General features: G+C 44.9%; 1 protein-coding gene across 1 annotated transcript in view; it reads right to left on the bottom strand.

The window, feature by feature from the left end:
• Positions 1 to 10,613, bottom strand: part of UBR5 (ubiquitin protein ligase E3 component n-recognin 5) — a 79,581-nt gene extending 68,968 nt beyond the window's left edge. The window contains exon 1 of the mRNA XM_048939052.1: positions 10,481 to 10,613. Within this exon, the coding sequence (XP_048795009.1) occupies positions 10,481 to 10,542 (62 nt within the window). The 5' untranslated portion in view covers positions 10,543 to 10,613. The remainder of the gene's footprint in view (positions 1 to 10,480) is intronic.
• Positions 10,614 to 12,771: the final 2,158 nt, after the last annotated feature.

The raw sequence follows: 12,771 nt of genomic DNA, 5'->3' as shown, positions 1-12,771 counted from the left end.
ACCACAAAGACTTGAATTTGTTACAGAACATCACTAAGTTTAAAAAACACAAATGCCCCGACCAAACAAAAAGCCAGGAGGAGGTCAGTGCCCCGTCCCTGCAGGGGCCTCACCTCATCCCTGCTGCCACTGGGGTCTGTGCCAACCACAATCACAGAACTAAGCCCGCTGAAAGGTAAGCATAAAACAACCATGTTGGATGTTTATGCAGAGAACGTGTTTGTGCAATTAAAATTCTAAATCGTTTCACAAAAACTGTTTCCTGCAGCGATCCATTACCGTGCTTGCAGAGCTGCTGGGTATTGTGCTACAGACCCTTCACAGGACAAATGCTAAGTGCAGCTTTAAGATCAGGTTAACTGTAACAGTGAGATTCCATCATCTCCACTGATGGTGTCCCAAAAGCAGAAACAGAGGCAGAGATGATTTAATCAATTCTTGCATTAAGGAATGCCAACACTGAAATCTCTTATTCAATCTTTCTTATATCTGATCTCCAATATGAATGTGCAGGGAGGTTAAGCCTTAAAAAGCAAAATCTCATTAAAGGCAGTTAAGCTATTTCAAAGGATAAAGGCTGAAGCACTGTGTGTTTGGCTCACAAGCAGATTTTTGGTGAAATACACTGGACAAAATGTCAGTGTCGATGGCTTCTGTGTTGAGATGCACATTCTTTAAATAGCCCAGCCAAAACTGATGCAAAAATCAGTTGTGAAGAAAGACAAGCAGTCAGCCTGCAGCCATGTCGGGATTTCCCTTATTTCCGTTTGAGCAGCTACAACTTCTAGCTTCTTCAAACTGAGCAGTAGAGAAAGGAGCTACACTCACATCAAGCAACACAAAAGACTCCAGGTCAGGATCACAGGAGCTCAGCCTTCACATGGGGCACTCTATGCACCAGAAGTTATTTCTCTCAAAATACGCTTATCTTTCCAGAGAAATTTATCCGAGGAGCCTTCCATCTGTGCTATCTCACCACAGAAAATCAAGCAAGGCTCAGAAATGCAAGAGAGCTGCAGAGCAAACTCAGTTCATACTACCAGGTACAGTACTGAAGTTCTTCTGTAAATTTTAAAGCAATTTTACTTAACTTACACAAGTGCTGAAATTCACACAAGTTAAATTTCATTTCATAACTTTTATCCATTTGATAAGAATGGAAGCTTTCTTCATGAAAGTAAGCAAGCTGTCCTAAGATTTAATATAGGCTTTCAACGGAAACATTCACCACACTCAGCTTTCAAAATGCATCCCTTGCTGGTCATCCTTTGGGAACAGCCATCTTTCATGAGCACTTTCATCACGCCAGGCTCAGCTCACTGCCCAACAAAGCAACCAGAGGACATGAGCCAAACTACCTGACCACTCTAAGGATTTTTTTACTTGTTCCACTTATGTACGTCCATCTTCCTCTCCAAGCCATGTGTTAGGAAACTAGTAGTTAAAAAGAAAGGAAAAACATTTTTGACACTCACTAGACATGTGCAAGACCTTCTTAATCTGGTAAGTATCATGAAAGCATGATGCACTGTAAATAGAAATCTCATCCAATAGCTGCAGCAAGAATTGCATCATATTCTCTTCAAAGACTTACTCACCACTGAACAGCAACAAAAAACATTTACAGGTGCTAACATCTAATCTGACGTGTTGCAGCTTTAGGCTAATAAGAGTACATTAAAACAATTAAAGCAATTTCCACCATCTCCAAGATGAAAACCTTCACTGAAGCAGAGGAAGCAACTTTTCACTTCTCTCTGTAACTTTAGCCTAAATTTCTAAGCGTCAACTGGGTATTTAAAGAACACACCGCAAAACTCACTGAAGTGAAACAATCCAAACATGGCATTTAAATACAGAGAAGTAAAGATGTTCCCACACTGTGCAGTCCCAGACACAGTATCAAAGGATTCTCTTCATTTTTTCTCCTGAAGTTGTTCCTTTGCAGCATTACAGTATAGGTGAAATCCCTCCAAAGCAAACCGGGCTTTCTGGGGCGCACAGCTCATCACAGCCCTTTTTCTGCTTTGCTGAAAAGTAGATTCTCTCTTCTCCAGCCATACTGCAGGCACAGCACTCCAGGTGCTTCCCCTCAGTGCAGCTAGCATTCTGACTCCTCTACAGGAGCTCGTAAAGCAGCACAGTACCTCCTCTTTCACATCTGGCCTACAGCAGTCCAGTTTCAGGGCACAGCTTCACTCAATACACCTTAGTGCCACAAGAGAAGCAGACAGCACACCAGCAAACCCCTGCTAACCTCCCACACCTAATCATCCAGGGAGGGCAATCCCCAACACATGATCTGTCCCCACTACATGGCTCATCTCACTGGAATGCTTCATTAAGGACCTTTAAATCCCTGCTGTAGAAACAGATACAGTTCACCAAAGTCAGCAAATTGTGTCAGTGTCTTTCGGTGGCAGGGAGGGTTGCAGGTAGTGATGCTTAAAGTGAGGTCAAAGCTGAACAGAAAGATCTTCAGACCTTCACTGAAGGTCAGACAACACCTCTGCTCTCTCAAGAGCTTAAAAAAAAAAAAAAAAATTAAAACTCAAATTCTTTTCTCATTTTCTCTCCTTTCTTTTTTTTGAACTTCTTTGTATTTACCAGAAAGAAAAAGATGTACCTGTGATCATTTTCACAGTTGATACAGAATGGCAAATCTGCATGTTGAAAACGAAAGAACGTACACAGAGATGTTTAAGAAAACAAAATCTTGCAAGATGAAGAGCAATCCAATTGATCCCACCTTCACCAAAGGAAGCATCACAAATCTGCAACTTCCAGCGATAAGAGTAAGGCCTACAGCTGTCATCAAAACCACTTCCAGATCAGTAAATATTTCTTTTCCAGTTAAAGCTTTGATAAAAGATAGTGTAGAACAGATACTTCTATGTATAAGCAGTGTCAGACTCCACAGAGGAAAATATGTGATGAAACAACATGTAACAGTGTTCAGAGACCCCAGTTAAGATCCACCTCACCGCTGAGATGAAGGCAAACACGCTGCAGAAAGCAATACCACAAAGTCCTGAGCACAGAGCGCTGAAGCTTCCCCAGGAGCTGCTTTCCAGCAACTGCAGCTGTATGGCCATCACAGCCCTGGATCACTTGTGATATTCCCAAGTGTCTACGGTGATGGTTGGAGCACAGAAAAAAGAAAAACCCCAAGCCAATCAAACAAAGTATGCTCCTATGTACTCCTTTCCACTCTTTTTTCCTAAAGACACAGATTTCATAAAGTGGTGAGAGCCTCCAGCAGCCTCCATGCAATCATCTGCCGAGTTACACTACTGCTGTCACAAAACTCAGTTGGCAGACCTCATGGCTGGCAATAAACCAACACTGATAGTTGGTAGCTCCAACACAGTCAACTTCCAAAATAGCATTAATCATTTGAGTGATTCTGGTTTTTATTCCACATTCTATAATATAAGATTTACATAAAAAGTTAAATATCAGAAATGCAGGGGATCAAGGCTATTTTGACGCATCTTTTCTGGCAACAGGTAGCAACTGGCCTACTGAAAAAGAGCTACCCAAATTTCATCTATTTTTGGATACACACAATATAGGAGTCTCCAAGAGACATCTTATGGTATAACATAACAGACTTGGGATTACAAAAACAGCCACTGAGCATGTCTGCACTTCAACAAGAGGCAAGCTCCATACCTTTCTATGGGTACAACTTCTCTGTCAAATGTACCAAAGATCTTGAAATAAATACAAAACTGCTCTTTTTCTTTTTCTTTTTTTTTTTTTTTTTGTCTCTGGAAGGGAAGAGTGAAGTAAACGCTACTGGGGAACACTGACAAACTCTTAACACTGTGCTCTACATTTTAATTGTCAAAATAATATTAAAATAACACTAGGCCAAAAAGATACCAAATTGATGTGAAAGGTGAATAACTGTTGCTATAGTGGACTAATCTGTACTGTGACCACTTTCATTTAAACTGATTAGTTCAAAACCTTGCCCCAAAAACATGCATACCTTGAAAATTCCATTTCCATGCTTAATTCAATACTTCCTTACCTTCAATTTTTAATTTCCCACTTTAAAATCCTCTAGCCACTATAACTAGGCCTTGGCCCCATGTTCTCTGGGGCACAGAGATGCCCACTGAGCGTGGCCTTCTATGTGCATTAATCAAAACCAAGCCCATATAGGAGTTCACTGAATTCAAGTGTAAAACAATCAACTGAAAAGCACATGTAGTTTTTCCTATCTGATTTTCTTTCCCTTAAGGTGGCTGTTGAGTTGATACAAGGAAAGACAGAACTTTTAACATAGAATAAAATTAGCTACCAAGACTGCAGACAGTGTAATCACCACTATGGAAAGTACTCCAAAGCCCTCCCCCCCCCCCATTTTCAAACACATCCCACATTCTATTTCATTTAATTCAAGAACAGCTGACCATAAGTGTTACAGCACAGCTAGAGCACACTGCAGAGCTTGCCATGCTCTGGTACATCTTTGGTTGCTTTACTGAAGCATTAAGTAACTTCTTACATAACTGTTCAGTACACAATCACATTTATTTACTCAAACTTCAGAAAGTTTAAGAAAAAGGGTATTATGCACATTCATTAAACCACGTGGCTTAGTTATATATTTATGACGTACCTCCTTTGAGTTTCCACAAAGCATACTTCTGCAAGATTTAATAAACACACTTACTATACCAGAGTTGCCTTAGAAATATGCAATTGATCACAGACTTTAACCTTTAGAAAATAATTAGAACGTGGACACTGACTGATAGCTTAGATTTCTCAGAATTAAAGTTGTTTTCTGACAGCTCTGACATACACTGCCATCCCTAAAACACAGCTATCAAGATATTAATCCTTACTTCTTCATTGGTAGAATCAACAAAAATGCCCAAACTGCACAGATAATTTGAGAACGAAGAAAAACGAGGCTGTGTTTGTGGCCCAATTGCTATTTTCCTGAGTTCCTCGTGACTGCTCACAACTACTCTCATCCCAGATCACATTCACAGTGCAGTTTCGCGTTACAGTAGCCAAAATAAACTTGCTGCTTTCAAAATGGAAGGAACTCAGTCTCGTTTCCTCTTCCCTTGCTCTTCACTCCCATTCTCCCTCCTGCAGCACTTTCCAAAATCCTCCCTTGTTCAGTGTAGACTGAACACTACCCTGATGTGTACCCACTCCAGAGTTATACTCATCAATCCACAAAACTGTGCTTACTGTAGTTTACCATCAAGCCATTCACTGTGGGATCAGACTCACAGCTGATGGAACATGAGAGGTGAGACAAACAAACCTTTCTCATTCAATGAGGGCAGTTACTTTGATTTACACTTTCTCATCAAAGTTCCAGCAAGGACATTCACAGTCAATCACACCTGCGCTCAAAGGAAACAGCCTTTGGGCCACAGCACAAAATACAGACAGAAAAGGACCCTGGCAAAGCAAAGTCCAAACAGGCACAGACAATGTATGTGTAAGTAACCTCAGACAATCAGCCAAGTATCAAAGGATGCTCACAAGTAAACTCTGAGCAGCTAGTGAAAAATTTGCCTTGGAAGTTATGAAGTATACATACACGCAATTTATTTAAGCTGTTTAAACAATAGAAGTTAAATTAGTTTAAGTGTGGAATAAATCATATTCTTATTTACCAACTAAATTAGAATGAGGCTGCCCAAAGATGAGTCGGATTTCTTATTCAGATCTACAAGGAAAAAGAAAAAAAAATGCCTCACACATTTAAGAAAGTAAAGAAAGAATGTGCAGGCAGAATTTCGACGGAACCTACTTCGGTTCATAGATGAAGATGATAATAAACTGAAGAACATGCTCAAGTTCCCAAATTATTCTCCTTAAGCAATACTGAAATCAAGAGATCAAACATTAACGCCCTGCTTTCTACTGCATGAACCTCACTGGTGGTACAAACCTAAAGTCTGGCAATAATAACACCTTGACAGCCCTGCCATTCCCTCACTCCAGCCTAGAAGAAGTCGGCACATCTCCAGTCACTGAAGCTCATGAAGCAGTTGTAACTCGTGGAATTCAAATGCCATATTAGCAATGTTTCCCCACAAACGAACACACCTATTTCTCTTAGAGGTAAGCTAATTTCACTTGTGCTACACTAGATTAGGAAGCAGTTTAAAGCATACCAAAATAAACCACTGACCGGAGCTCAAGTAATTACAGAAGGCTGCAGTAGTGCACCCCTCCCTCTCCTGGGCAGGAAGTCTCCCAGTAGGACCGAGGACATGGAAGATGGAGCTCTGGACTTCAGGCACTTGGAACATTCCCTCTCCTGCAGGCATCTGAGGCCAGGACACAGCTCCTCATCCCTGCTGGCTTCCTGCACAGAGCCACACCACACCCTGCCCCAGCTCCTTCCAGCAACATCTGCTAGGGATTTTTAACTGATTTGTTCATCGGTATACGCAGAGGGGATAGAAAGTCTGCTGGAGCAGCAGCCCACGCATCCATTCTTCACTCGCCCATTACTTGGAAATGATGCTTTTGGGTACCCAAGCAAGGAGACACACAGGCACAGCTTAAAAGAATATCTCTTGCCAGGTACTTTTTTCATGGAGGTTGGTTATCAGAGAGCATAAGCAACATGGACTATGTAAATTTAGAATGCGAGTTCATTTCTCAGTTTAGACATGGCCTAAATTAAGTAACGTTCAGATAACAGAGAAAGGCACTGAATGTATTAAGGGAGAATAAACTCACTTAGAAGCAAGAGACTTCTTTCTTCCCCCAAAGCTGACTGCGCATAAATACCCCCAGAAGCCCAGAATGAGCCTTCTCAGTCCCATTACTTACTTCAAAGAGCGTACCGTGAGAAAACGTATTTCATACCACTCACCTTACATTCAGAATACCCAGTTTAACTAAATTCATTAGGTCTCATCTTCACAGGGGAGAAAAAAAGCCTATTAACCATGCGTCAATAACCACTTCAGAAATGGCATCTTACCTTCTTTATGCTGTAACTCGAATGGCTTAGCTGATGAAAATTTTCTTGTAAGAATGTAATAGCAAAGGCAAAGCCTTAAGACAAATCCTGTCCTTAACGGGAGCTCGTGTTCAGAAAGCCACAAAGCCTAATGCAAGGTGAAAGACTTCCCTTTCCACACAGCAGCAAGTTCAGCTGCTCCTGTGAGGTTTCATAACAGCCAAGAAATGGTTATTTGTCATCATTATACCCATTTCCTACCCTAACATAAAATAAAAAAAATAGGAAACAAACCAAAAAAAAGCCATTAACTAACACTTGGTATCTATCCAATTGCGTGCCAAGCTTCCTTTACAAAGTGCGAAGTCCCCAACCCTGAAACATACATGGAACAGGTGGATAACCAATAAATATATTTAACTCACACTGCAACAGAAGCTAGGCATCTCCTTTTCAAAGGTTAAAGTAATTATTTACGTCCCAAATGCTTTATGAAGTTGTTTCTTAAACTGCAGGTCATACTGATTTTTCCTCACATTAGGGCTTTCATATTCAGTTCAAACAGAATGCTGGGGTTGGGGAACCCCAAGTTGCCCATCTTCCCAAATAAATTTACCAGAAAAGTCTTAACTACTTCATCCAAAACCCAAGCACAGTCTGTCACTCACGGATGGTTGGACAGGGTGTTCCTGTGGGCCTTTTTCAACCTTATTGATTCCACGATTCTAGGATTTCAAGCGAATGAATCCTAACAGCTTCAGCTTCAGAAGCAAACCTAACAGTGCACTCCATGGGCTTTTTCCAGCTTCTGAACATCTGAACAAGCACCATGAACAAGCAAACGTTGGAAGCAGAGAGAATTCCAGTGACCACCATCAAGACACAATGCTAACCATTTCCAAAAATGCTAATTAAGGAGTACTGTCCCATTACACCTGTGCAATCAGGCATCTTCCGAACTGTTGGGTTCTACAGTTACTTTTTCACTGCTCTCCAAGTTGCTGCATGAGTAAAAGGGATACCTAATTGCACAGAAAAGTGAATAAAAAGTGCAGGACAGAATGACATAAACTGCACCAAACCCAGCTGAAGAGAACTGCCACCTCATATTGTGGAGACAGCGTAAGAACAATACTTCAACAGAAGGATGCTTTCCAAATTCAATTCACCCACTTACCATATCTACAAAGATGATTAAGCATAGTGTTATCAAATACTTTCTTATAAAAAATTGAAAGCCATCAAGTATCCTGAACACATCAAGAAAACAGGTTTTAAACGTGATTACTGCATCCATGAAAGGAATATAATCGACCATGTTCTTTGTGCACTACTAATGAACTTACACAACAAAGAGTCATAGTCCCCAGCACAGATTTTAAGATGTGATCATTACTCAGAAAGCAGATAGGAAACAAGTCAGGCTATGGCCACCATATGCAGCACTGACTGTAATGGGCAAAGGGTGGAAGAAACATCATAGAATGAACCATAGAACAACATGAGTTGAAAAGGACCACGAAGATCAACTAATTTCAATCCCCCTGCTACGTGCAGGGTCACCAATCGCTAGATCGGGCTGCCCAGAGCCACATCCAGCCTGGCCCTGAATGCCTCCAGGGATGGGGCATCCCATCATACAGAAATGATAAGTTCCAAGATCCTAACTGCTACTTGCATAAATATGAAAATTCATTAAGCTCTCTTGATCCTGATCTATAGGGACAGAACAGCTACTGCTAACACTGACCTGGCATTTCCAGCACCCTATTTATAAATCGTTGCAACTTCACTGCACTATAAGTTCTGAAGCACAGCCACCACACTTGTAAAATGACACTTATGAAATAGAAATGTATGCCTTGCAGCTCAGATCAAGAGCTACCTGATTTTTTCTGAATAAGACACTACTTCAGGGCACCTCTACTGCCTTCTCCACATATTAATTACCACACCTGATGAAGCTTCCTGTATCAACCAGAAGTCACAAGTGCTGCTGCTGCATTAAGGAGCAGAAAAAATAACTTGGGAAGCATTATCAAGACTTCAGGGCCACCATATTAAATGGTAAGTCAATAAAACACATAACATTAAAGAAAAAACTGACAAGCTCTCTCACTCTAAACAAGGCACGATAATTACATACTAAATGTTTTCTAAAAGGTCCATCAACATTAAAAAATAAAAAGAAAGATAAAGAAAAAACACTGGGGTCCTTTCAAGTTGAAAGTCCTCAACCACTGCCCTAAGTGAAAACAGCCCAAGGAGGAAACAGAACTCCTAGCACAGCATCACCTGTCTGTCTGTCACTCTAAGGGTGCAGGATGCATGCCAAAGCTGTGTGGCAGCCAGCAGGCAGCCAAGCAACCCCCTACAAATGGGCAGGCCTCCTCTGGGTCCTGAAAAACGCATCAGCAGGTTAACAAATAAACAAACACATCACATTGAGATGTTTCAAGTCCAGGACCCGTTTCCTTTCCCTCTGTAAGGGCAGGGATGATGCAGTTTGGCAGAAGTTTTATCTCTATGATGACCTATTTTCCGTGCCATAAGCTCTGGGACCTCAGCTGTGCATTAATGGAGATGTCTCAGCAGAGATTTGCCACTTCTCCTAATGCAAAGTGCCAACAGCAGCAAAGTTAGCTGGACCCTGACCTACCCTGCAGCCTGGTCAGATGAGAAACCAGAGGAACGGCAATACAAGCCTGCACTTCTATAAATTATAATTATCAAGAAGATATTCATAAAAAATAAGCAACACTTTTCAGCAGTGTAAAAAAAAATAATAAATTTAAGTCTTTATACAGAAACGATTAAAAATCCAGAGCTATTTGCACATATGTCTGTAAGAAACAAAGATTAGGACCTACACGTTCTTAGGAACGACGAGGTAAGCGCAGCGGTGGCATTTACAAACTACGATGCGGGCTGACCGCAATTACTGCAGGAAAACACTGGGCTGCAACGCACAGTGCTGTCAAATCCGCACCAAGCAGGCAGGAGACCTCGCTCCCAAGATGTATTTCCTCCCGAGTGCTCCGCTTTGGCTCCCTCCGCGGCGACTAACAAAGTTGGCCGCGAGGTTTCCCGGCCGATCTTTGCCGAGCCGCCCGCAGCGGCCATCAGGAGGAGCCGGGCCGTGCCTTTATCGCCTCAGCAGCCGCACAGCCCGGCAGGCAGCGCGGAGCGGAGCAGAGCAGCACAGCGCAGCGTAACGCAGCCATCCCCCCGCACCGTTACGGCCGCCCCGCATCGCCCCCCCCCCCGCAGCCTGGAGCTTCTCTGGGGAGCGGGGGGGGGGGGGGGGGGCAAACTTTGGGGCCAAGGCTGCGCAGAGACGGGGGTTCTGGTAGAGGCGGGCGCCGAGGCCCCCCGGGACAACCACCAGGCGGCCGTACGGGAAGAGGGGGGATCCCTCCGCGCCTCCCGGAGCTCCCCGGTCCCTCCCCCGCCCCGCCGGGGGCCGAGCCGCGCCGGCGGCCCCTCCCCTCCGCCCCCCGCCGCGCGGGGCCTGCCCCTCACCGGTCATTGAGCTGATCCTCGGTGCCCGGCAGCGGGTGCACCACGAAGTGGATCGAGGTCATGGTCGGCGCCGCCGCCGCCGCCGCCCCCCCCGGCGGCGGGAGAGAGGGAGGCGGGCGGGCGGGGGCCGGGCACACAATGGGGGCGGGGGGGAGGGGGGCGCTCAGCCTCCGGCCCTCCCCCGGGAGTGCTCGCAGCCGCCGGCGGAGCGCCGGGCTCGCTGGGAGACGCGCAGGACTCGAAGGAGATCCGGCTAAGCTGCGTCGGCGCCGGGAAGAAGCTCGTCCCGCACCGCGCTCACACACGCGCCGCCATCTTAACTTCCAGCGGGCCCTTCTCCCTCCCTCCGTGCGCCGAGCCGGGCGGGGCGGGGCCGCGTCGCGTAACCACGCTGCAACGCTCGCACCGAGTGGCGGACGCGCTGCCGGGCGGGGCCGTTTCACTAAAACCGCCGCCGATAGGTAGGCGGCTCGCGCCGTGCGCGGTGACGTCATGCGCGGGGGCCGTAGTAGACCACGTGAGGGGGGGCGGCGAGAGCCTAGCCCGCGCCTCGGGGAGACCCGCGCGCCGCCCCTCCCCCTCCCCCTCCCCTCCCAGCGTCCTCTCAGCCCCGTGCCTGGCGGGCCGCCCGCAGCTCTCGGGGGTGGGGTTCGCCGCCCTTGTGCCGGCCGTGGGGTTTCCTTGCCCTCTCGCTGCCTGCGCTGGGTCGTTTTCCGGAGCTGACGGCGCGTGTATGACTCGCGGCGGCGCGGCCCGGCCGCTCCGTGACGGAGTCGCCCCTCACGCTTGAGGAGCGCGCGGCCGTGCGGCGCCGAGAGCTCCGTCCCGCAGCGCTGAGCAGGGAGCCGCGCGTAACGCCTTGCCATCTCACTTCAGTGGAAACTGAGTAACAAAGTCAGCAAAACGCGCGCTTATCCTTATAGAAACCAACACCTGGGCCGGGGCTGCACGTGTAAGCTATTCAGATTGTCGTTAAGGCAGAGCCTAACAGGTTTCTAGCGATACACGGGGCGTGGAGTGTGATTGATTCTGCTCTGTGCTGAGACAACACGGTAGCTGTGCTTTTAGAAACGGGCAGATGCTTTTCTTTTTTCTTCTTTTCCTGTTAGAACGGAGCTAGGACCTTCTGGATGACTTAACTCATAGCACAGCATTTGTTTTGTTATGTTTTATTACCACTGCTGACGATTTCCCTGAAGTATTCCCGTTGTCTATTGCAGTGGGAGATTTCTTCTAAATCGTCACAACCTCAGCCATTTTATCACAATCTCTGGCGTGTTCCGACAGTCACCTAAAAACTTGGCAGCTCAATTTGTATTTATTTTATTTTCGACAGACAGTAATTGCATATTTGCTTTTAGCAGTCATTTCTCTTTTTTGTCGAGCTGTTGGGCTAAGTGAAGTCCTGTGGTAGGTCTTGCTGCATCCTTGGGCGTGTTTCTACTATATTTAGTGGAACTTGGGAAGATATAGTTAATTTATGTTTGCTCCCAGGATTAAAACCTAGTTTCCAAAGCATTGACATTTCCAAATAACATGACTTGTTCAATGGAGTTCTCTTAAGGGTTGGGCATAAGGATGAGATTTCAATTACTTTCAATTACTCTATTCCTTGCGCCCTTCACAAGCAAGTCTTAAAAGTTAATGGGGTATGGAAGCCTATCAGATAAAGGACAGGAAAAGAGCTTGAAAAGTCCAAATGGAGCATATGTCTGTTAGAGCTCAGCAGTCTGCTGCTGGTATTTCTAAGTAGTCGTTTTCTGTGGCTTTCTTTACATTATGACTGAACCTCAGTTTTAGCCATTGCCTATGGCTGTGCCAACACAAACACTCAGCATAAGCAAAAGGGAAGAAAAAATTGATTCCACTGGAACTTGTGCTCAGATCCAGAATAAACTTCAGTAATGCAAATCTCAGCTTTTATTGTTCACCCCAAGAGTTTATACCTTGTTTCAAATGGCAGATAATCCCAAATGTAGATGAGAGGACATCAGTCCTAATGTTTAGCTGACATTTGTTATTCTGATGTGAATGTGTAACACAACGAAAGGTTCAGCATACTGTCAGAAGCACCTTAGAACAAGGATGAAAGGCTACATTTCACCAACTGACCTCTGGAATGTCTCCCGTTATCCGCTGGTGTATTTCTTTTGTAAGAATCACATAGGTGATGGTGTTAGTTGGACCTTTGAATCCTCTGAAATGAATCCAGATAGAGTTGCTTTCTGATCGTAGGACTGTTCATTCAGTCATGTTTGTTAAGGACTTCAAAATAAATGACTTTTCCTAAA

This window comes from Lagopus muta, chromosome 3, assembly GCF_023343835.1.
Source record: "Lagopus muta isolate bLagMut1 chromosome 3, bLagMut1 primary, whole genome shotgun sequence".
Lineage (NCBI taxonomy): Eukaryota > Metazoa > Chordata > Aves > Galliformes > Phasianidae > Lagopus > Lagopus muta.
Note: the sequence above shows the minus strand (reverse complement) of the source record. Positions and strands in the feature narration are given on the sequence as shown.